This window comes from Zonotrichia leucophrys, chromosome Z (assembly GCF_028769735.1).
Source record: "Zonotrichia leucophrys gambelii isolate GWCS_2022_RI chromosome Z, RI_Zleu_2.0, whole genome shotgun sequence".
NCBI classification, from domain to species: Eukaryota; Metazoa; Chordata; class Aves; order Passeriformes; family Passerellidae; genus Zonotrichia; species Zonotrichia leucophrys.
This window is the reverse complement of record NC_088200.1, coordinates 9,948,980-9,974,531: the sequence shown is the minus strand read 5'-3', so window position 1 is coordinate 9,974,531 and position 25,552 is coordinate 9,948,980. Positions and strand designations below refer to the sequence as shown.

General features: G+C 43.7%; 1 protein-coding gene across 8 annotated transcripts in view; it reads left to right on the top strand.

Moving 5' to 3' along the window:
• PDZD2 (PDZ domain containing 2) overlaps window positions 1-18,907 on the top strand; it is a 201,078-nt gene extending 182,171 nt beyond the window's left edge. For all 8 annotated transcript variants that reach the window (XM_064735299.1, XM_064735302.1, XM_064735301.1 and 5 more), the window contains 6 exons: window positions 1,453-5,041; window positions 5,658-5,775; window positions 8,763-8,864; window positions 11,176-11,446; window positions 13,359-13,493; window positions 14,866-18,907. In XM_064735299.1, coding sequence (XP_064591369.1) covers window positions 1,453-5,041; window positions 5,658-5,775; window positions 8,763-8,864; window positions 11,176-11,446; window positions 13,359-13,493; window positions 14,866-15,032 — 4,382 coding nt within the window. In that variant the 3' untranslated portion in view covers window positions 15,033-18,907. The remainder of the gene's footprint in view (window positions 1-1,452; window positions 5,042-5,657; window positions 5,776-8,762; window positions 8,865-11,175; window positions 11,447-13,358; window positions 13,494-14,865) is intronic.
• Window positions 18,908-25,552: the final 6,645 nt, after the last annotated feature.

Genomic DNA, 25,552 nt, shown 5'->3' with positions numbered 1-25,552 from the left:
TGTTTCATTACAGAAAGTTTTCTAGTGTGAGTTGAAATACTTGATACCTTCTTGCTTTCTGCTAAGGGCTGATTTATGCTTCTACAGCAATATATGAGTCCCCACAGGCTGTACAAATTATGTGGTGTGGAAATGAGTGTTTGAAAAAGAAAAGCATACTTTTCAAATTCAGGAAGAACATAATATTTTGCTTTGTTCTAGCTTATGATCCTGTCTGTGTACCTTTGTGTACCTGGGAACCTAAAGTGCTTCCAGATGTTTGACTTCCAGTTGTTCTTTAAGGAATTCCAGGATTGGCAGGATCTTGTTCTTGTTTCCTTAGACTGCTGCGGCTTTTCAAACCAATAGCACTGGGGCAAGGACACATTGGCTGCACTTTGTAAAGCACTTCACTCCTCCCCTTGTCCTATCCCACTGGCAAAAAAGGTGGTAATCCACCATGCTGAAGCAGGGGAGTACTGAGTACTTCAAATTCTAATCTGCCTGCTTGAGATTGCCCTCCTGAGGTGTTTATCCCTTGTTGACTCCAGGAGGAATCAGTACTTCTTAACATGGATTCCTAAGTTAAGTAATGTGGATGATCCTGCAGGTTTGTGTGAGAAGTACAGAGATGTGCAGGCATCTTTAAATGAGCGGGAAAGGACACTGACACTGAATAGCCTCTCCTTCTCCATACATGTCATAGTTACTGGCCTCTGGAAGGCAGCTTGTATGGGGATGCATGTCTCAGAAGCAGTGTAGAAAGGTGGAATCTGGTGCATAGAGTGAAGTGCTGGAAGCTGAAGATGTGGAGAAATGGGTGAGCAGGAATGTGTCAGAGTGCAGCAGTGACAGGGAGCTCGGTGTGCTGCCCAGGAGTGGGTTAAATGTGTTCTGGAAGCCAGGAGAGGTCTGTGCCAGAAATGCAGTAAAGCCCATGTGCTTAATGTGTGCATAACGTCACCCATGCATGTCACATTGAACACCTGCAAAAGTGCTGAGGGGTCAGAGCCAAGTTATTTATGCACAGACTGTCACTGTGTTATCTGGTCACCTTTGCTATGTCAGGGCTTTCTGTGCTCCCTGGGGTCTGTGTTGGAGACTTCAGAGATGAAACAAGTGATGAGAAGCAGTGCTGCTCAGCGTGACTTACTGCATGCTGACACTTTGGTAGTTGGCTGCTTGACTGCTGCAATTTCAAAGATGAGAGTTAAACAGATCATGACTGCTCACCTTGGATAAGTGGATTGCTCCCTTCTGTGCACTACTCAAATACACATGGTTATGATTAATTTGAGTTGTTGTAAACATCATTACAGAGGAGGAGGAGTGCAGATCAAAATGAAAACATGTAGTCTGTGTGGGTGTCTATTTTTGTAATAAAACCTGGTGTTTTCTATATCACTTCTTATATTTATTTGACAGGATTTTGCCTTTTTTTTCTTTTTTTTTTTTTTTTAAATCGTGATGCAGCTGTCAGCAGATTTACAAACCTCATCCTGTCTCCAGGGATAGACACTCAAAATCAGGCCAATGTCAACAGCATCCTCGCAGCAGAGGAAGAACAGAGCTCTGGGAAGCGAGAAAGAGCAGGTCTGCAGGCTGCTGTCGGCGGCTGCGCGGCGGAGAGAGCAACACTGCCGCCCGATGCCCCGAGCAGGGACGTGCACAGAGGCAGCCCGAGGGCCGCCCGTGAGGAGGACTGCGCTGCCATCCCTGTCACCGACATCGATGACCTGCTCAGCCAGATGGGTGCCCCCGAGGGCAGGGCCTCGCGCACCCCGTCGCGTGCAGAGAGTCCCCTCCGGGACGAGTACACCACCATGTGCTGCTGTGGCACTGACGAAGGCTGCCCCGGCTCTGAGCCACGAGCGCCCAAGGAGGAGCTGCTGGAAAAAACTGTGAATTGTGGAGCTAGTGCACAAGGGGTTTTGGGGCTGTCTGCGTTGGACTCCATCAACACAGGCAAACTTTTTACTGTGAATAAAAACTCTTTAAATAACTATTCTAGGAATTTTAGCAGTTTAAATGAGGATGAGTTGCCTGCCGCAAACTCTCTGGAAAGGAAGAGAAGTGACCCATTTCCAAAGTCGATGTATGGGGCTGCAGAGGATTCTCACTCGGATGCAGAGTCTGTCACAGAAGCCTTTGACAGTGCTAGTGAGGTGTTGCTTGGGCAATGTGCTGCTGCTAATGCCCCCACAGGCTCTACTGTAACCGAGTCAGATGAGGAGCAAATTGAGATTTGTTGCATGAATGATGAGCTGCAGAAGCCTGCACAGGAACAGCGTTGCACCTCTGGAACAAGCTCATCCTCACTGTCCCTGCTGCACACTTACAGTGGCAAAGCTTTGCAGAGTGAGGGCTGTGCAATGTGTGGGTCATTGGAGACAAGCATCAACAAACTAGGTTTGGAAGATCATGGTGGTCCCACTCCATGTCCTTCACAGTGTCCAGATGTGTCCTCTGCATCCCTGTGTTCTCCTTCCTCAGTTCTCCTGCCAGAAGAAGACATCCTAAAGAATTCAGTCAGTATCCCTGAAGTTTACTCTTTCTGTAACAATGGTGCCTTACGTACAGAAGAACAGATAGATTTGGGGAACAGTAATGAACATAAGAAATGCTGTGAATCCATTGAAGAGAAAGGATCTCTGCACTGCAAAAAGACAAGCTTTTGCTCTGCTAGAAATGTCAATGTCTTGGAGAACAGCTTGTTTGAGAAGGAAGGATGTCATGATGAGCAGAGATCCAAATCTGAAAGTGAAATGGCAGTTGATGACTGTAATCATGCTGTTGATTATTGCTCGGTGAAGAAAGAACCCAACAGTTTGTCCACCATGTCTAAAACAGACAGCAATCATGTGAATGCATCATCAACAAGAGGAATATCACTCAGGTCACCCTTTCCCACTAGATCTAAAGATCCAAAGGCTAATGCAATTCATGAATTGCCAGGAAAAAATGAGAAAATTAACTCTGTGACTTCAGGAAGGACTTCAAATGGAAAAGTCCAAAGCTCAGGCACAAATCACTGCAAAGGAGCTGCAGTACCGCACAGCCCATCCTCACAGAAAAAATCCTGTCAGGAGTCTAAGACAATGGCACAAAAAAGTATAATGGACACCCTTTTAAATAATCAGAAATCTAAAGCAGGACCAAAGCTAAAAGGGTTCACCATCAAAAGCAAAGCAAAGACAAATTCAGATTCTTCTGGCACTACTCCTGCCAAAGTCAATGGAGCTGATCAAAAAAGGGCTTGTGTTTCTCCACAACTATCCCCCAAACTCCTGGGAAAGAAAGCACCATTGTCCCGTAACTCACCTACAAACTCAGATCCTGGAAAGAGCATTTCAGCAGCCTCAAAGACTCTGAAATCAGAGCTAGAAAATAAATCATCTCTGGTAATTTCTGAAGATTCACTTCTGCCTCTCCTGAATGGCAGCAGCAGTCCAACCATGAGTGGTGAAGTGAAATGTGGCTGTGGGGAGCTATCATGGGGAAAGCCAAAAGAGAAGCAAGTTTCCATGCAGGCTGTGGTGTGTCAGGGTAAGGATGCTAAGGTGGATGAGTTCAGAGCCAGAGATAGTCAGTCCATAGTCACTTCACCTCCTCAGGGGATACCAAAAGCTGAATATGTAAAAGGGAGGACTGATAACCCCAGAGGAGACCTGAACACAATCAAAAGCATCCATAGTGCAGATGACCTTAGGCAATTAGATCTGCAAAACGTAGGAATGGCTGCTGGAGTCTGCTCTTCTTCATTAGGGTCCCCCTCAGTTCAGCAGGAGCAGCTGGAAGGGCAGGAGATCCAACGCACTTTCATTGAGGTGAAGCTTTCCTCCTCCTCATCCCCTTCCTCCTCCTCCTCTGCCTCATCCTCACCAGCATCATTTTTGCGGCTGCCATTGCTGGAGAAAGCAGAAGAGGTGAATGCAGAAGTGCCTCGGCTGACTGAGGAGATGGGGACCATGCAGTATTTCTCAAGAGGACATACTGCTGGAGACAGACGTCTCTGTGGCTTGTCAAAACCTGTGACAAGGACCTACTCGATGCCATCCCAGTTATCAGGTCACTTGAGGGAGGACTGCCATGTTACAGAGCTTCACCCTGTGCAAGGCCCTCAGGGCCAAACTGCAGAGGAGAAATACCCACAGGCAGCAACAGGCATGTTAAAGATGGTTCACCTGAATCTGCCTAACAGCCAGAGTGGAAAGGAGCAGGCTTACACGTCCAAAAGTGTCCAGAAGGTTCATGACACATCCCCCTCAGCCAGTGACAATAGCTACCCCACTGCTGATAAACTGAGGAGCTTCAGGCGAAATTACTATTACTATGAGCTGAACTGGCCCCATGAGCCGATTTCATCCTTCTCTGTCAAACAGAGGATCAAATCATTTGAAAACCTGGCAAATTTTGACCGGCCCTTTGTGAAGGCCATTGATATATGCTCGGCTGCAAGGTTGCCCCTTGCCAGGAGGTCGTGTGGTGGCTTGGCCACCACATCCAGCTCCGCTGACTCACCATGGGCACTGCGGCGCAGCTTGAGCTCCTACTGTGGCAGTCCCAGCCCAGCCAGCACCGTGGCCAAGTCTTCCCTTGGCACAGAGCCTGTGTGTGTGACCGAGGGTGGCAAAGGGGATGGAAAGCCCCAGAGAAGCGAGGAGGACGGCGCTGGGGCAGACATGGCCACCTTCCCCAGCTCGGCCTCGCCGGTGCGCCGCAGCCGGGGCCTGGGGCGGCCTCTGCTGTCCCGCTCCAGGCTGCGGGAGCTGAGAGCCCTCAGCATGCCTGACCTGGACAAGCTGTGTGGAGAGGGCTTCTCGGAGCCCCCACAGCCCACCTGCTTCAAGACAGAGCTGGAAATCACGCCCCGTAGAGTCCTTGGCACACCTGCCCAGAGCGGGGCAGCTCCAGCAGCCCGCTGCAGCCCAGCGGAGCTGGGTGGGATGGGAATGAGAGCCTGCAGCCCCCGGGACAGTGGCTCAGGGACGCCGGGTTCTGCCTCAGATGATGACATGCCCCATGGCAGATCTCTGGATGGGGGAAACAGCTGGTCTATCAGGTTGGTGTCAGCTTTGCTGTTATTGTTTCATCCCTGCCAAAGGCAAAACTTCCGCTGTGCCACAGATCTGCCCCAAAGCTCGTTTCAGCCTGCTGTCCCCTCAGTCTGAGGCTGCCATTCATGACCTTGATGCCTTGGAGTGCCATGCTGGTGTGTATTGGCTTCAGTACAGAATTAAACATTTTATCCTGGAATGGCAGGGCTCCTTTTCTGTGGCCCCTCTAGCTGGTTTTGGTCAGTTTTTGGCCATGTTACAGCACAGCAGTAGTGGTGGAGAGGAGGCTGCACAGCACTGCCTGCCAGCACAGCCTGTGGTGACAAGCGAGCTTGTTGTCCTGCCAACAAGTAGTCTTCAGATGTAGCTGTCTCCTGTTAATGTCTGTTGTTAAAACCATTAAGGAAAGATGAGGGGAACAGAACAGGGACTGACTTTCAGAGTTATTCTTAAATAATCTTCTCTGCCCCTTCCTATTCTCCCAGCATACACCATTTCTTACCAGTTTTCGAGATTCCTTCTTTGCCATTTACCCTAATAAAGCCTATACTGTATACATGAAATGTATCTCTACAAAATTGAGAAATATAGAGCTCTTCTGTCTTTTTATGTTTATTTTAGCTTGGATCAGCTGCTCATCTCAAGCCTGGACCAGCAAAAACTGCAATCTGTTTTGTCAGTGGTAGTACCAAAATGTGATGTTGCTGCTATGCTCCAAGAAGTCAAAGCACAAGTAAAGGTAAAAACCACAAGATAAAACTGGGTTATTGGTGGATTTATGAGGGTTTTCTTAAAGGCAGATAAAATCTTTTCCAAACTGTTTCAGGGCTCCTCCAGTAGGCACATGACAGGCAGGTTAATTTTACCAATGCTGTTTTTAAGTGCGTGCTATAAACCTATGATAATTTTGAATGGCTTTTTGTATAAGGAAGTTCAAAAGCAGTTGTGAGTCACAATAAATAGACCTATTTTAAGTGGAAAAGTGTTCCTCCATCTGGGCTCCCCAGTAACTGCATATCAGAATTTAGCTTTCCACCAGCCGTCTCGGTCAGACTCAATGTGCAGGGGAAACTGAATCTGCTCTTCTTTGTGTCTGGTGCCTTTTGCTAGAAGCTACAATCAAGAAATTGAATTTATTTTGTTCAATGCTGAAGTTGAACACCAGAATGCGGCTGCTGAAGGGTTTATAAGAGACTTCTGTGACCTTTCTTGTTCTCTTGTGGAAACTGGTTTTTGTATCAAGATAACCTGCTTCATTATGTAGGTGTTTGAAGAAGGCTTCCGAAGTGAAGTGCCTGCCAGAGCATTACTTCCCTGCTTTTGGTGTTTCTGTTTGTGGGATACATCCACATCCTTTTTAAATCAGAACAGAAGTTGATAAAATAATGACGGTGCTGGAAGGGAAATTGCCATCTGGTCTGCATAACTGCTGGCTGAGCTGCATCTAGAGTGTTCTTGAGTTTTGTTCACAAAGATTGCAATTTCAAACATAGAATATGCTGGGGGGAAAAGGACCTCCCCAAAATATCCAGCTTTATCTCCTTCCAGGGGACAGCATAGCTAAAGAATGCAAGTCTCAAAAGTTTGGTGAGCCAAGAGGGCTAGCTAGGTTTACTGATAAAATTAGTTGGATTGCACAACTGGACAGAGGTAATTAAGTGTTCTCTAAAGTATTTTGCATGTTTTTTTGGAGAGGTTATTTATTTATGCCACTTTTCAAAGCCTGAGAGCTCAAATATTTATAAAGCTGAATGCTTTTTGGAATGCACTCCTTGTCTGCATAGTTTCTTATCCATATTTAAGCCCAGTGTGGCACATTCTCTGGAAAATTTTATGCTATTCAAATTGTGGATTTTGAATGTACAATAGAACAGTTCTTCATCCAGTTGCTGAAAAATGAGATGGACTGCCTGATTTGGACTGAGAGCTTCTCTAGGAAGATTTTGTCACCATTCTTTGCATTAAACAGTACTGAATTTACTGTTACTAGCATTTAATAAATGCTACTAGTATTAATTTAAAAACAGTAATTTTATTTAGGTCTCTGTGACTGGTATCTTTGGCTAAGAGTCTAAACAGAGGTGATTACTGGAGGCCTGGTGTGTCCTTTGTGTATCCAAGTAAAGCAGTAAGCATCCACAGCCAGGTCTCTGCCCAATATTCTGTCTGCTGGCAAGGAGCAGCTTTGAGGGCTGGAGAAGGAGGGAATGCACCTTGGGAATGGGAAGCCATATCCAGACTGTGTTGTTGACTGGTCCAACACATCTGATCCTTGGATAACTCCTTTAACATCTGAACTTCTGACTTTATTCCCTTCCTTCACCAGTATAAATAAATTAAGTTGAGATATCTTGGGTTGGGAAGAGCCTGATCTCTTGAAGAAAAAGGATTTCTGCAGTACTTAACAGTCAAAGATATGTGTGTTTCCATTGTTTGGAAAGGGGCTAGTCTAGTTACTTAACAGATTTTATTATTTCTAGCCAGACATAACGCTGTTCTCACTTGAGTACAGGTGAGCCAGGTCTTAGCATTTACAAAACACTGTGGACAAAGATATTCTGCCCTCACTGCTCCTCTCTCCTTGAATGCTGATGGATCAGTGATGTGGAGCAGGATGACATCAGTTTCTGACATTGCAGGAATGCCTCTAGTGTAGGAAATCTTGCACAGACTCTATGTGGCAGAGAAACATGCTGTGAGACCAAGAATTTGACTGTTGTTTCACCACAAAATCTAATGATCTGTGGCTCCTTGTGCTGTCTCAAACAAAAGGCAAATGCTGAATTAATATGTTTAGTGAACTAAATATGTCATTTAACACTAAATAGATTAAGAGATTGGATTCTAATGATTTGTCATTACTTTGAGTATTGGCAATTTCTGGAAATAACTGGTGTTAGATGGGATCCTGGGGAAAAGCTGAGAAACCTGCTTTCTACTTCCCACATCTGATGCTCTACCCCACAAATAAGTACTATGTGCCTGCTCCACCAAATTCCTTTCTATAGGTCCCCTTACACCACAAAATGTGATCTCTGTGGCAGTGTCAGACTTGTTGGATGCAAACCTGCGCCAATCTTTTTCCTGTGCAGGATGCTCCCATTTCTACAACAGCACAGCTCAGTCATGTTTAGGTCACTAACAGGCTCCTTACTTTCATCTCCCAAGAGAAACAGTTTTTTCTGCTGTCCTGTCTGACCTTCCCAAGCTTCAGTAGTGTAGCCTCTTCCCCTTGCAGGATTGTCCAACCTTACTGAGAAGGGGGTGATGCAACTGCCCTGCATTGCATCTATGTTTCTGCTTCAAAGAAGATGAAATTGGATAACAAAAGTGTTTATAATACACTGAAGAGTACGGTGCTTGGTCCAGAAAGGTGTATGGAAATACTGAATTTTGACTGCAAAATGGTGAACAATGCAAAACTGACTACCGCCTGTAAAAATTAGGTTGCCCAAGGTTTAATGCCATTTCACTACCTAATTTTGACTTTGTTTGCTAGCCTTGGACTGACTGAAGAAACCTTTCTTGTCACCTAAGTTCTCCTAGATGGCTGCTTCATCTGTAACATGAAGGGAAATGCATTTAATATCTCAGTTTTGATTCCTTGAGTTGTCTCTTTCCACCTGCCATAATTTGTGGGTACTGGGAATTTGTCATTTATGTGGGTACTTGGTCTTAATCTTTGGTTTTGTGTTTCTTCTTCCCCTTCCTCCATTTTTCTGCTAGAGCAAAGAGGACACATACTTTGTAGTCTTGCACAAAGAAGAAGGAGCTGGCCTGGGATTTAGTGTTGCTGGAGGAATAGACTTGGAACAGAAATCAGTCACAGTAAGTGATGGCTGCAAGTCATTTTTCTTCAAAGCTCACTTTAAAGTAGGCTGGTGATTAGATCAAGTGCTCATTTATCAAGACTCACTGCAAGTCATTCACAGTGTCTCTCAGAAGCAGCAGTTTACCATCTGCTACTGAAATCAGAGTGTCTGGGAAGTGTAATTTTTATTATTGGAGATGGATAACAATTATGCTTTCAGGCTTTAAAAATCTGTTACTGGATGGGGTGGGCTAGATCTAAATCCTATGTATTCATGTAAATAAAATTCTGCATGCAGCTGCAGTGCACACAGCCTTTTAGGGGAGACTTTAATTTCCAGCCCTTGAAAGGAAACTCTTGTGCAGCAAAGATTTTGAAGGATTTTTCAGATCACAAGACTAATTGTTGCAGACCTCAGCAAACATTATGGATTTCGCGTCACAAGTTTGTTTTGAGTTAGTAAGACGTGTGGGTGGTCAGTAAATGAGGGTTGTTGCCTGGTTAGGGGTTTTTTAAGTCTTAAGCAGCATTCTGAACCAAAGATAGTGTCCTATTAAGATACTGGTATGTAAAAAGTGACTGTTCAAAAACAGATCAGTGAGACAGAAAAATCCAAGAAAACTCATGTCCTCTGTGATGGCTTTTTTAACACAAAATATACATTTAAATTCTGCCCTGAAAGAGAGAGATCATTAAATGCTAAGGTTAGAAGAAGGGTATGTCCTCAGTTTTGAGGCCTTAAGAAGCCCTTGCAGGAATCTTCTGGGTTTTGCATTTAGACATGACCTATATAAATAAATGTATTTTATATTAAAGTGTCATTAAGTTAGAATATGGTCAAAGTCTAGAGTGCAGGCCTCTACTTCTCTCACTATAGAAGTTGTTCCCTGTCACTGACCCAAACAGTGGCAGCTCTGAGCAAGAGGAAGGCTCCCCCCAAGAGAGTTCCTTAGAGAATTCCTTACCTTAGTCCTTAGAGACTGTGACTCTACCTAAAAAATAAGATCTTGAGCTCTCTCAGACCAAGGAACTGATGACGTCCTTTTCCTGAATTCTGTTAGCCATGGGACCAAATGATGCTCTTTCTTGATGCTTTTTTGTTCAGAGGGTGTAAAGGGATTTTAATCATGTTCTTAACCTACTGAGATTCTAGGTCCTAGCTAGATTTAAGGGGGCTGAGCTGCTTAGATGGGCTGTTATATCCACACTTGGGTGAAGAAATGGAAATGCCTAGTGAGCTTCAAGGTACTGAGGAGGTGAGCAACTGAGGGAAGGCAGCAGATTTTTGGACATGACCCCTGTATTCCACTTGCATTTGCATGCCTTCATCTGTTATTGAGGCTGTTATTCCAGCTTTGGATGCTGGCTTAGACTGGCTGGAAATTTTTCTCATTGGATCTGTGGGGTTGTAGCAGGTGCCCATCTCAGCATGGCCCTGCAAGGAGATGGAACAGGAGCCAAAAGGCTTCTGATGGCTTGCTGCTCATCTGGGTATTAGGATAAATTCCTAAAGATAATGCAGAAATGTGTCCACAGATTTGCTGCCTTGAACATTTGCTTGGCAGACCTAGTACTGTCTCCATGGGAAACCATATTCTGGCTGCTAAAATTAGAGTGCCTAATAGGCAAGTCCTTAAATACTGGGTCTTGAGTCTTTTAGGCTCTTCTTTTTTGTAAATGATGCACATCTAAACTTGATGGAAGTTTTCTCAAAGTTTAATACACCCTGAATGGAGTATTTTTTTCTCAAGAAAAATGCATTTCAAGCCGCTAAATCATCCCTTTCCATCTATTTGCATGATATTTGATCAGCCATTTTGAGGCAAACAATTAAATACTTGTACAGCTGCAGTAAGTCAGAGCCTTTCTGTGCACAGATGTTTAGAAATGTGCATTTAAAAACAGCACAGGATGCATGTCCCAGCCAGTGGGAACTGGGGGAGTGGGTGTTGCGCACCACAGTGTTCTTAGGGGTTGCTGTGGCAGGGACATGGATTTAACCTCTGTGTCACTTGAAATATGTTAACTGAAGGCCTGTGAGGAGTTTAGTGAAATCATAAGTGATTTGTGATATTACATTCCCTAGCTAGTTTTGGTCATCTTTGTCTTAGAAATGACCATTCAGTAACAGCATCTCTGAATTCCCCCATCCCCAAATGGAGATCTGTCTAGTCACTTTGAGGGTGTTCACTGGAGCAAATGCTGTGTCCTTGGTAACCATGTAGTGGGCTCTGGCTGCAAGTTTTGGTAGAGTGTCTCTGTTCAGTGTGTCCTGTAGAATGCTGTGTGTGCTTGAGATTAAAACATCTTTGTTAAAATTTCTTGTAGGTCCACAGAGTGTTTTCAAAGGGAGTGGCATCTCAAGAAGGGACTATCCATCGAGGAGATCTTGTTCTGTCAATCAATGGCAAATCTCTGGCAAGCTCAGTCCATGGGGATGTCCTGAATACTCTTCATCAGGCAAGGCTGTACAAATATGCAGTCATTGTCATCCAGAAGGAAAAAGACAAAACAAACAATTCCTCCAGACTTGAGATATCAGCTACTGGCAGAAAATGTGTGGGGTCTGGAAAGGATGTTTCCATGGAAATAGGAACAGGTATGATCTTTGTCCAAGAATAGTTGGAAGGATTCCTTTGCAGAGCAGACTGAAGGCAAAAATGTCAATGTGTTTTAAATTAAGAGCGTCTGTGCCTTATGTGATTGAAGGGAGAAAATGAAATTACCTTTAAATTTTATTTGTTCTCTTTGGAACCTAAATACAGTTTGGGATTTGGTTGTTTGTGTTGGTCTTTTTTTTAATTATTGTAACAAGGCACAAACTTGGAAGACCTAATTTAGGGCTGAATCCAATTTCTACTTAAATAAGTGGTTCCACACATTCTTCCAATCCAGGATAAAATCCTTTTAAGTAATAACAATAGTCAATGCAAGACAGAAAACAACCAGAAATAATTTTAAAAAATGTTAAAAAGAAAGTCCCATGCCCTGCCATTGATTTAACGTAGGGACTGAGCTTGTTCTTTGTAAAAGCAGATCTCATACTGTTTCTACTAGAAACACAGAAAAAATATTTTTATGTTGCAGTAAATGGAAGCCTATTGAAGTCAGCCATCTCATAGGAAAGTAGGGACAAATTATTTAAGTGGAAATGTATTAGTGGAATATTAGGTTCCTGTTTGGGAACAAGACAGCATTTGGTGTAAAGGCTGCACCTGGGGTGTTAGGAAGAGACCTCTGAAATTTTTTTGAGATTTAAGACCCAAACCCCTTCAGCACCTCTCTGGATGGTGCTGCTTGGGAGCAGGGCATGACCAGGGGCCCTCCAGGGCAGCACCAGGCACTCAGCTCTGTCCTCCCCAAAACAAGGACACGGAGCTGCAACTCAGTTCTTTTTAATCTGTTGGATGTAATCATTACTGTTCTCACGGGGATTTTTTTTCTGTAGCAGTTTCTTTTGTTTTGTGCTTACACTGGGTTTTATGATGCGACTTTGTAACACAGCTTATTAAAAAAAAAAAAAAAAAAAAGAGGAAAAAAAAGCACTCTGTTAATTAATGGATCAGCCTTTCTGGAATTGCTCCCATGGATATAATCTGTGTAATTACTTCAGAATCCCTCTCTGCCCTAAACTCCCTACATCCTGCACCCTGACAAATCCAGAATATCTGCTGAGTCCAGGCACTAGGGGGCAACATTATCGCATAAACAAAATAGTGTTGGGTTATTCAGAAAGTCTTTCCACCCTTCCAGGTGAAGGACATCACCAGATGTTTTAGATAACGTTTAAAGTTGTCCAAGATAACAGTAGCAGTAATTTGTGATAACACAGACTACATAATTATTACATTTACACAAGGCAAAGAGGATCCCGTTTTCCAAAACTGCAGATTTATTTCCTCCTAAGCAAAATCTTGTTTTAAGTCAGCTACAGCAATATTTCACTTCAGAAATATCTGCTATGTAGGAGGCATGGTACAACTACAGTTAATTATAATTAAATACATAGATAGGAGACAAGAAACAATTTTTCTCCCTAGTAAGTGATTACAGATTTTTGCTTAAGAGAATGTAACGTTTGCTTAATTAAACATTTCATTCATTCCTGTTACTTAAAAAGATATAGTTCATTAAATAAGCAAAGGAAGCAAATGAAAGAAAAAGAAATGCTCTCCACTCCCTATTTTTGTAATTTTTCCATTGTTTTGTTGATATTTAGAGTATTTGCTAAATTTGCTAGCTATAATTTTGCCAACAAAAAGATGCCTTGGCAGGTTTTTGTTGAACATGTAAAATGAAAATGTCCCTGTGTGTAAACGCATTTTGTACTGTCTCCCATTCACAGCTACAACAGAGTACATTCCCTTCTGAGAAACTTGGTGGCATCTCCTAGTTCTGACTAACTGAACTCTCAATTGTCCTGTCACGGCACCAAAAGCAAAAACCAACCAAACACAACTTGCTATTTACTGTTATCTGCATAACAAGATACTGTGCTTGTTCAATTGCAGATCCAAACCTGGACATGAATGATGTCATCTGCGTTGAATTATTGAAAACCTCTGCTGGTTTGGGATTCAGTCTTGATGGTGGAAAAGCTTCCATTGCTGGAGATAAGCCCTTGCTTGTAAAAAGGATATTTAAAGGTACTACATGCACGCAGTGGATGTTATCCCAGTTTTCCTTTTGTCTGTGCATTGTACAGACATTTCAATTACTATGCTCAGCACTTTTTTGTAGCAAGAGTGGGTTTTGTGGCTCTCATTTATTGCCACTTACTAGGCCAAAGTGGTCATTAAAAGAAAAATACTCCTGGGAATGGCTAGGGATTGCATCTGCTAGTAAATGTGGAGCAATCTGCTTTGCTAAGTGTGGGTCTGTCCACTATTCTAGACATGAAACTACAGCAGCAATCATCTATACAGTGGTCTGAGACATTCATGCCTTATCCAGTTCTCTTTTCTAAGAAATGCATAGTGTATATAATCAGCATGGTACTGAAGCACCACCCTGCATTATGCCCAGTTATGAATTTTACCATATTTCTGTATTTTTGTTTTCTTTTTAAGTGTTATTATTAGGTTTTGCTAAGAATATGGGATATTTGTAGTCAAAAACTGCCAGTCGTGGGTGCTTTGTTTGTCAGCAGGTAGTTAAACTTACATGAACCATACATAGAAAGAAAACAAATCCCAGAACTATGCTGTGACTTTCATATGTCACGTGTCAGTTTAGTGAAAAACAAGGCCCTTTCTGAAGGTGGCTGAAACTCCAGATGAAACTACATGTGCACAGCATTTTTACAGAATTACTTTTCAGTGATTTATTCCCTCATCAAGATAAAAAAGTCAAACATGTATTTACTGAATTACTTATCAGTTTGTGTGTGTGTGTGTTTTTCCCCTCTCTAGAAAGTGCTTCTTAGGGTAAAGGGCATGTTTAGTTTTTGAGCTCATTCATTTACATCCTTACACACAGTCCTTTTCCCCTCCCTGTGATGGCTCATGCTAGTGTAATTATCATTACAGAAAGCATACTTCCATCAGCAGTGAAGGGTATGCCTCTCTCTAGAAGCTTTCTGTGAGTGGTGTTTGTCCAAAGTTTGCTATCAGGGTTTGGTTTGTTCATCCCAAGTTTTACAGTCTGCTGCATTATTTGCCTGTTATCCTGTTAAAGCTGAGAAAGTGCATCCATGCCACATATAACCTTCATGGTTGTTTTATCAACCAGGTTTTCTTACAACTACAGTGACAACATTCAGCATATTTCATACACTTATGTTGTTTCTTTGAAAATCAGACATCTTTTCTGAGAACAAGACTTTATCTTGGTTAAAATAACCTTTTCTGTGGGATGCAGCATGAAGTAGCTTGCTAGAGCTGGCGTGAACATTATTGACTTGTATTGAAATTGAATGAAGTTGGAAAAAATTGTTTATTTCATCATAGTGGAAAGCAGATTTTTGTGGGCTCACTTCTTTTTCTTTTAACACTGACTTTTCCCCACTTTTGCTTCTAGGTGGTGCTGCGGAGCAATCTGGAAACATAGAAACTGGAGATGAAATTCTTGCTGTTAGTGGGAAGTCATTAATTGGGCTCATGCATTACGATGCCTGGAACATCATTAAATCTGTGCCAGAGGGGCCTGTTCAATTGCTAATCAGAAAACACAGAACTGCAGTATGATGGAAGCACTCCGTCTAATCACACTTGCTAAGACAAACCATTTATAACTGTCTAAAAGCTGTCTTTGTTTATAAAGCCACACAGAAGTGTCTTAATGCTTTACAGAGAGGTGCTAAGAGCCTTGGAGAACCACTGAGCAAGCGTGTGATGAGCTTCAAAGATCTCACCTAATGATTGGGGATGAAGGAAGCCAAAAGTTAGAGACAATTTTGTATTATGTGGCAGTTTTATTGGAACTTCAAGACCTCTCCTGGGTTTGATTTAAAGTATTTTGACTGAGATAAATAACACTGTGCCTGTCCCTGATATTTTTAGTATCTTGCAGAGTGTTGGTAGTAGAACTTGTTGGTTGCCATCCTGTTGACAAGGGTGGGTTTTAGACTGTACTATATCACTTAGCTGTAATAAGACTTGAGGACACTTCCTTAGGGTCTGGTCCTTTTTTTTGTTGTAATAAGAGAATGTCTGGAACAATCTCACTTTATTCTTCTAAGTGCAGTTTTGCTAAAAGTGCATGACAAAAGAGTATAATTTTGCACAACTTGTATGCCTAAAATACAAGCATTTTATTGCAAAGCTGAAAAATCCTCTTAAAATTAATGAACTAACTCAGCATCCACCACAACTGAATCTACTTCTAGGTGCAAATTGTATCTGAAGGCACTTGGTGTTAATGCGGTAGAAATCTGTAAGAAAATCATGTCCATATAATAGGCGATTGTCCACCAAGGTGTATACTGAGTTGTTAGTTATGAATAAAATGGGGGCGATAAAAAGCTGGGGTCTGAATTTGCAAATTTAGGCTTCTAATGTTAGGCACCTTTAAAATATATATATTTTTAAAAGGGGGATAATTTCAGGTGCTGAGCACTTACAGATCCCACAGGCTTCAGTGACCGCTAAGAACGTCTGCAAGTTGGGCTGCTTTTGTTTATCTTCAAGAGGTTTAAGGCTGCCCAACTTGAAAGACCCAAGCTGAAAAGTGGTGATCTAAAAATGGGGATTATAACAGATTAAATCTGAGCTGGCCATATTTGTGGTGGCTTTTAATTGGTCCTTCTTTGTTTTCTCCTGTCCAGTATTTATTTTTGCTTGTGTGAGAATGGGTTGAGGATATGTGTGTGGATGATGCAAGTACACCCAACTGCGTCAGGACTGGGCTGATACTGAGGGTTCTGGGTGGTGAAACTGAAAACTGTTTATGTAGATGGGAGAAACCACGGTGTTGGGCACAGCAAAAGAGAAAGGGTTGCAATGCTACAGGAGCTTAGTTTGGATTTTCTCACCTCTACTCACAGAAGAGGTATCAGTAGTGGGCCATGCTGCTTAGTCTGCTGTGCTGGGAAGAGAGTGTATGGGTGCAAGAGATTAGACTCTGTTATTTCTCTTCCTACATCTGGGATAGCTAAACAACATAAAATGCATACAGGAGGAAATGGGCCAGTGTCCTTATCAGCTGAGAACAAGTTGTTTGTTCCACAGTGCTCAGGTTGTACATCACATTAGGCTGGAGACTGCTGCAGCCAACATCCCCAGGGTGAAGAGTCCTCGGCCTGGAACCAGTCCAAGTCTGAAGTGCTGCCTCTGTTTTCAGTGAGCCAAAACACTGCGTAGCTGTTAGAAAAAGGTCTGGGCTTGTCACTTGGCCCTTCCCCAAGATCATACTGTAGTTCAGTTTATTTACATTTATTCAGCAGTGCTTGAAGCAATTGCTTCCAGGTTAGTGGAGCACTCGCTTGGGTTCATCTCTTTGACAGCTTCATTACACTTCAGCTCATGATGAGCAGAAGAAAATTCAGTTCTGCAAGTCAACCTGAGACCAGATGAATAGAAAAGCTGTGCAATGTTTGCCTAAAAATGAATAAATAGGTTTAATTCTTTTTCAGTGACGTATTAGCATGTGAATCCTGGGAGAGATGCAGCTTTTGGTTACAGGAAAGGCAATACTGTATGTAGTCCTACAGCTCCTTTGCCTGCAGGATTTCTGCTGAAACTAATTCAGGTTCAGTGCTGTGAGATGCCTGTGGAGTTGGGTCCCCTGTGAACCCAAAGCTCAGCCACGCTGTCGGGACTGGTCCACGCCTCCAGTCACCTCCGTGGTGCAAGAGGCTTCAGGAGGATGCAGCTCTTAGGGCTGGAGGACCACACAGATTCCAGGCCTGTGATGGGATAGAAGAGGTTACCCCTGCATATTTGCTGAAAAACAGGGAGAAGACAATTCAGCAGGGACAGCTGAATGGTGAGGCCTTGTTCAGGAATGACCAAAATCCGACTGTAATAGAGTGTATAATAGATACATTAAATGCATGTGGTATTTAATGCAGCGTAGTGAATGCATACCTGTATACGTATAATACGTGCAGTGCAGTACTGACTTTTTGCTACTTTAATGTGGTAAATCACAGTTGTGTTTTAGGCAATGGCATTTTTTTCAGTCCACAGTCTAGAATTCCGAAGGTTCCATCGCTGGGAGGCATATGTCTCCCTCACTCCTAAACCAGTGTGAGCTCAAAGGTAGTTTTCATTTTGTAAATTAAAGTTAATTTGAGGTGTCTTAAGATGATACGTGGTGGTATTTTCAGATGCTTATTTGCAGGTACTGTTCATTGTGAGTGATTTAGAAGGCTTTTTTTTCAGTAATCAGATACTGTTCAGTATTTTATTTTACATGCACGTAGATAAGTGTTGGCTGAGTAACAGCAAACAGAAATGGGGATTTTTGTGTGTGATTCAGTAGTAGCTATAATTTAAAAGATAGGTTTAATGTTTTAAATCTGATAATAGTTACTATGGGTAGAAAGATAACACTTCTCTACTAACATTAGAGCAAGCAGAAGAATTGTATTTAACCCTGATTGTTTCTGTTCCTGAAAATACCTTTTTTTTTTCCTTGTGGAAGAACAACATCTTCACTGATGTTGGTATGATTACAGTAGCATTTCCTGACATCTCTCTTGGGGTGACATGCCCTGAAAAAGCTCCAGGATTTATGCAGTATGTGTGTCTGCTTTATTGCAGACAAGATGGTTAGACCAAGCAGATGTAGTAAATTTTTGGTTACACACCTGGCAAAGTAAATGTTCTTTTTCTGAGAGCCTGGTTGCACTAAAATGATGGAGGACGTTGCATTAGTTCATCAGTATTCAGTAGGATCACAACCATTTTTGGCCTTGCTGTTTGCATATCAGTCCCCATGGTGATCCTTCACCCTGCTGGAGTGTTGGCCAAACTCTAGGAGAGCAGAGACTTGGCAGCTGCATCCTAGAAGACCAAAAAATCAAGATGAAATTATGCACTTCTTCACCAGGGAGCTGAAGGCATTCCAGACAAGGGGATTTTGCTCCTAGATGGAGAAGGTTTAGGGCTTTGGTGCATCCAGGCCTGGGGCAGCTGAAGGGGCACATCATGGATATGAGAGCAGTGAGAGACTGCTATTGCATATTCTGCAACCTTTTGTACCTGGAAGCTCTTTACAGCTTCTCTAGGGACTGCATCTGTATTGAAAGCTCTGAGATTAGGGAGGGAAAAACATTTGATCATTTTCTCGCTAAAAAAATAATAGAAGGACAGATAAATATTAAGAAACTGTTAAGTGATTAATATTTCCTAATGACCCTCACTTAAAATTAACCCTGATAAGTGTTCTGCAGTGGTTCTTGTCAAATTCTGAAGGAAGTGTTCCCAGATGGGAATGTTTACCTGTTTCTATGTTTAGGTTATGTAAATGTACAAGTGAAAATATTGATGAAGAGTAGACTAGCTCATGAGAGAAATGGGGATCCCACTGTAGGTAGATTTTGTGTGTTAGTCTGATACACTTATTGTATAATATTGTATATTTACACTTTTATTTATATAAATAAAACTTCTTTTAATTAAAACTGTTTAATATGCCTTGTATATTATAAAAAAGTCAGTGCAATAACATGAAATAGATTGTACATTTTTTGATTTCTGTCCCTTCTATGTCAATCTGTATTGGCATTAACTGTTTTCTTGGGTTTTTAGTGATTTTGAAAATAAATTGTATCCTTAGTACTCCTCTAGATATTTAATTTGTTATGCCAGAGTCTGTCTGGTCCACAGTTGGAATTGGCATCACAGAGGGACGAGTATGTCAGGGAGAGCAGTCAAAGACTATGTAAATGCTATCCAGGTGTGCATCTAAGCTAGAACGAAAATAGTACCCTCTTGAAAACTGCCCCTTCTGTGTGAAGAGGACTCAAGCATTTAAGGAGTGGTATGAGATGTTTTATAAAACTTGATTCGCTATCTTGTTTTTTCCTGCCCCTGTTCCAGGAAAATGTGGAGTTTCCATCAAAGCAGCAGTCCCTGGAGCATGCTGCCTATAAACTGTACCTCATGCCCAGATCCTTGGCTGTAGTGGAATGGATTGTATGTCTAGGGAATGATTTTATAAAGCTAGGCCTAACCTGGAATTTCCTCTAGTTTCCCACCTACTCTGAGGATAAAATTCCCTTCAAAGCCACAGTGAGCTGGTGGAACAGGCTGGGCTGGAGACACTCTGTGGATGGAGTGAAGTGGAGCTCATAGTGGGAGGTGGAGACGCAGCCTCCAAACTGGGGAGGTTTGCACCAAGTGAGCCTCTCTTAGACACAGTCACTGCACAGCAGGCCGAAGCCAGCCTTCCTCATGGAAAGGTGAGCCAGCCCAGAAAGTTCTCTTGTCAGCTGCCCTGATGTGTGGAATGCCGGAGGTGCCCAAAGTGGTTACGCTGCTTGGCAGCACACGGACACGTCAGCTGGTGGCTGTGGGGAAGGCTGAGCTGGAGGAAGGGCCTGGTGAGTTGGAGTGTTTATATCTGCGCTGCAGGCCCGTGTGCACTGCTCTGTGTTTGCCTGCTGGGTTGGGCACTTGCAGCAGCGCTCCCACATGGCACAGGGCACTCCTGACCTTTCCCTGCTGTACCCATGGCACTCACCTGCGCCTTGTGCCAGGCCTGGCAAGCCTCACCATTTCCTGCTGGGACAGTGTGCTGCCTGGAAGGGCCAGGTGGGGTTTTGTGTGAGGGGAAGGAGGGCATTTGCCCTCCTATGCCAGTGGTGCAGAGGGCATTTCCCTCGTGCCCAGGTTTGTGCCCCAGAAGCCGCTGCATTTGCTTTCAGTTTCCTTCTCTGGGTGCCACGCTGCGAGGGTGCAAGCGAGCAAGAACCTCGTGAGGAGGGATAAGCCCAAGCTTCTGCTGACTCATCCTGTGGGAAAGGCCAGAGTGGCTGGCTCGCAGCCGGCCCTCTGGGCACGTGGACTCTTTCCTGGGCTGGAGGGTAACAGGAGGAGCTTTGTGGTATACCAGTTTTCCATTTGCCTTGGGACCCTTTTTTCCCTATCCTTCTCCCCTGCACACAGCCATGATGCTGAGGGATGCTGCAGAGTCTCTGCTGTTGTGTAGTGAAACTGCAAGGCATAAAACCAGCAGGTTGGGAAGGAGATGGATGGGAAGCTGTAGGATGGTGTCCCCTCAAGCTTGGTTCAGCATATCTGTCCACAGCTGGAGCCTGGCTTCTCCCCCCAGGGCTGCATGGTGAAAAGGAAGAAGATATTTTCAGTCATTATTTCCTCTGCCTTTCCGCTCCCCCTGCTGTCACCAGTGCTGGGCCAGCCCAGCTCCTCTCCTCTCTTTCACTGACTCCCTCTTATCCATCTCCCTGTCTGTCCTGACTTCTCCAACACATGGCCTGAGCTGGGGTCAAACCTCCAAGCAGCCTGGCTCATGTAAGATTAGTCTTTAATATCTTTAATTGAAATCTAAATTGCCACAGTCAGTAGCTAACTAAAGAGGAATACAAAAGCAAGAAGACACAATGAACTTACCTGTAAATGGATTAGTACATGTGACTTCATTTATCCACCAAGACTTGAGAAGTACTAGAAAATTTTTACTTCTCTCAATTGTGAAAGCCTTAGGGCACAGGAAAATGAGGAACTTGAAACATGGTTCTACCTAAAAAGTTGCATTTCATTTCTCTTTTTTTTTTTTTTACAGCTTTGCTGCTCTCCTGCTCCCTGTTAGCATCACTGAATACAATCTGAATAGGGTCTGTGATTCTGGTGTATCTGTTCCTTCATCTCTATTTCCAGGAATGTATCAAAAATGCCACTTTACCACATTTGGCCGGATGCTAATGGTCACTGTCCCCAAGCTGGGGTGTTATAAAGGAGAAGGTTCCCACAGGCCATCCTGGAGTCTGTGGCTGGCCAGGAGCAGGGCAGGCGGTGGCTGGTGTGACACCCATGAACGCAGAGAAGTGATGCCACAGGGCAGCACATCACTGCGATGACAAAAAGAAGTGAAACCTTCCCAGGCCATGGTGCTGGCCTCACTTTGTGGTGCCCATGGCCATGCAGCATCAGCACAGAGCCAGCCATAGCTGCACAGATGGCATGTCCACCCTGCTGCCTCTGTGCTGCCAGTCCCTGGCCCATGCCTTCTTGCCTGGTGCTGGGAGATTTTTGGTCCAGCATTTGGGTGCTTGATTTTTTCCTTTCTATGCAATACTGGGTTGCACAACTGCTTTTGCTGTCCCTTCTTCCTGTGTCCAGGAGCCTCCTACCAACAGATGCCTGCAGAGCGAATGATCTGCCTTATCTAGGACTGATTCCCCACCACTTCTGTTAAATGAGGTGTTTCTTCTTCCCAGGAGCATGGCTGAAACCAGACTGTCTCCATCAGCCTTTAGTAAAAGCCTGTTTTGCACTCTGCTTATAGGGAAAACCAGTCATTACTTCCTCTTTCACGTAGCTGTGTTTATCAAAGCACCTGACCCAGCTAAAAGACTTCAGGAATTAATAATGATTGCAATAATTAAGTTCTTTTCCTTTACAAACCCCCTCACTTTTAATGATGATATGAAAGAACATTTCATGCAAATAAACATCATTCCCTAAATCAAGGAGTTGCCCTTCCATCCCATAGACTGTAAAGCTGTGACTAAAAGGATATTTTGTGTCGGTCAGGGTATTTTGTGAAGTTAGTCAATATTAAATGCAGAATTTCCTGCATTTTCACTGATAGTTGCATATGTGCTGGCCTCACCCCTCTGTGCAGCTGAATCAGTCTGATACCGGTGCACTGAGCAAACAAGTTACCTGGTTCTGAAATTCCTTGGATTTTTCCCTACATGCCAAAGCCATTTCCTTGTGTGATGTGCTACAGTGGTGCTGGATAATGTCCAGTGTCCAGCTGCTCTTGTCAAAAGTTTCCTCCCTAATTCCTGATCCCAAGCAGGGCAGACATGACTGTGGCCTCCTGCCTTTGTTGCAGCTTTGTCACATCCCTGTCAGGAGCACAAAGGGGAAGGTGGAAACAGGATTCTGTCCCTTAATTTCTGCCATGCCGTAGGGGACTGGAATCCCTGCTTGGACCCGGAATCTGAGGGAGGTAGTGCCAGCATCCTATTACTGGCCTTATTCAGGGGTGATGCTGAAAGTAATTTTTTTCCCCTAAGATTTGCGAGCTGGCCTGTCCACTACAAAAAGTTTCCTTGCCCCTTCAAGTGATGACCATGTCATGAGGGAGCTGAGCTTCTGAACCTCATGGTGCTCCCACCATCCTTCCGTGGGGATAAGGGAATGACACCAAAGCCACCAAAGATGAAATGGCTGAAGATGAAATGGCTGAAACGGTTTTATTTGTGGTCACTGCCATTTCATGGGATATCTCCTGTTGCTGAAGGAGTGACAGCAACCTCCATGCTTTCAGAGGGCTGGTGAGAATTGCATTTTAAAGAGCGCATGCGTGAGAAGGCAGGGCAGCCTTGGTGTGGCCTGTTTTTTACACGGGCCAGAAAATGTCCTGACGCACTTGGGTGAGGACCCTTGTTTACAGCTGTAACAGATTTTGGGACTATTGCTCACTGACAGTCCCACCATCAGACAGTCACCTGCTTGAGGGGAAACCCTGCCAGACTGAAAGGCAATGCATTATATCCCCAGCTCTTCCTGCCCGGCCTCCTTACGCCTCTGTGGATGCACATCATGCCCTCACACCCTCTTGTGTTAATGGGAGGAAAGTGATTCAACTTAGTCCCATCCAGCAGTGTCTACTAAAAATAATGAGCAGCATATGAGACATTGTTTTTCAGCTGATTTGCAAAAACATCTCATGAGCGGAAGAGGAAGTATCTCCTTGTCTGGCACTTTGTTTGGGAAATACCACTTGTGCATCCAGTCTCAGGTGTGAAGGCATGAGCTGGCTGAGGGGGCCAGGCTGGTTTTCACTTGGGGGACCACAGTGCAAACACAACCCAGCACTGCACTCCAGCCAGTGCTTTGGTAAATGGAGAGCGTTATAGGGTGGCAACTCTGTCAGTTTGCTTCGCCAGGTGGGTTTGTTTTGCTTTTATGATATCAGATGCTTGTGAGTGAGTCAAGTGGATTTAGATTGCAATGCCAGTGATAGGAGTGATAGGATTTTTTTCCCCCCTGCCCTTTAGGGAGGAGCAGGTCACAAGCATCATGCTATGTAGGTGACTGGACACTGCTCTGGTGGGCTGCAGAGGGGCCAGACTCCATTGGGAAGCAGGTGAGAGTGTCTGAATGTTTTCACAAGTCTGATCAGTCATGCAAGTATGATTTGCTGGTGAAACTTTGCAAACCCAGACCTCTGTGCTGCACCTACGGTAGCACTTTTCACCAGACTGATGCCCTCCAAAGTAAAAGTCTTCCTGGCTTCTGCTGATGACTAAGTGGGAAAGAACAGTAGTTGCATCTCTTTGGGTTTTTTTCCTGGTTATTAGAAACAAGTCTGTTTGGCCCAGAAGTTATTAATCCTCTTTGCACTGGGAACGTGAGCTACAGGGAGGGTGCCTGTGAAGCTGGGAAAAAGCATCAGAGTGAGTGAGCAGGGAGTCTGCTAATGTGCCTGGCGTAACAGGGGAGGACCTCAAGCACTCATCTGCACAGACACATCTTTGGGTCCCAGCAGTAGGGAAGAAAAATGTGGTCTGAGCTATCCCCCTGCTATTCCCTTGTGATAAGCAGCATCACTTCCCACTCTTCCCAATCTCCAGCTTCAAACCATGGAGAAAGTAAAACTTTGCCTGACAAAATGCTGTATTCCTTTCTGGCTGCATCTTGGACAAAACCCTTAACTTGGATGTCTATCCTTTACAAGGAACACTCCTTTGCAAAGCTGCAGCTACTCTGGTAGAAGTAATGGGTCCCCAGTGCCACCCAAATATTCTGCAGCCATTAGTTAACAAGAAATACTAGAATACGTGTCTCATTTTGAAGTTCAAGGTCATGGTTGTGTTTTATTTTTCTTTTTAAAGGCAGATGGCAAAGCCTAACCTACCAAAGCATACCTGGTGGCACTTTGCTCTTGCCCTCCTGCTTTTGCCTGCTGACATGGAAGCATGGAAGGAATTTGCATAATAAAGCCATGCTTTTGCAATCCACAAAAGAAAACCCGAGTGACAGAAACCTTTGTGACTCATTTTTCTTGTAAACACTTTGTATTTATTATCTTAGCAAGAACTCAAGACATACATGTGTGAGGAGTACAGCAGCACATCTGGCACGCATCCAGAACAGGCCTTAAGGAAAACAAACTCATGTTGATAAAGTCAAAAGCAGATCCTTTGCAGAAGTAACAAAAGAAATCTAGGGTGGACATCAGCAAGCACTTGGTCATATACTGGCACTGACCTCTTGCATCTGTGCCTTTTTCCTGAGTTCCTGTTGAACACTGCCATTCTTGACAATGCATAGAAAAACCTAAAACATTTCAAAAAAAAGCAAATAGTCTTTGCATAACCAGGCAGACAAATACTGTGCTAACAGTAAACTTGGATATCCCCATGACAATGCATTTATGATATACTTTTTTTGGTAATATTTATATGTGCTACAGCCTGAAGAACAGGGCACGTTCTACAACTCCACACCTCATTTCCTGTAGACTTTGCAAGCAGCATGCATTGAACAGAACAGTTTTATTCACATACTTTTCAGCTACTAATGTGAATGCTAGTGCTGAATTCTTCTGAGAGTTCCAGACAGGCGTGGTCATTGTTCAGTGTCCTTGATGAAGATCCCAAGACTCCACCAAGCACAGGATATACAACAGCAACCCTTCTTATGAAGCTGGAGCTGTCTTTGATGAAGTTTTGCCCAGCTGGATGCAATGCTAGCCTGGGAGCTGGTGTTCTGCTGGTCTGAAACTCTTTATTTTTTAGTACCTGAAAAACTGACCTATGTACATGTCAGTAAAATGCACTGCTTTGCAGTATAAGATAAATAACAACTATTTTTGAAATATTGTGTTCTCCCTGAAAAGGTACTGGCTAGCTTAGAGGGGAAGGGAACAATGCATGTGGCTCAAGCCAAGAGCAAAGCTCCCTGTAATGCCACTGGGATGGATGGGGTTAAGTCTTCCACGTGGAAAGAAGGCAAAGTCAGTCAGCTTCTGCTCAGTGACAGAAGTCAGTGTCAATACAGCCCCTGCACAGCTGGTTGTGAGAGTGACCAGAGTTACAAAATGACAACTTTGCAAAGGCAGA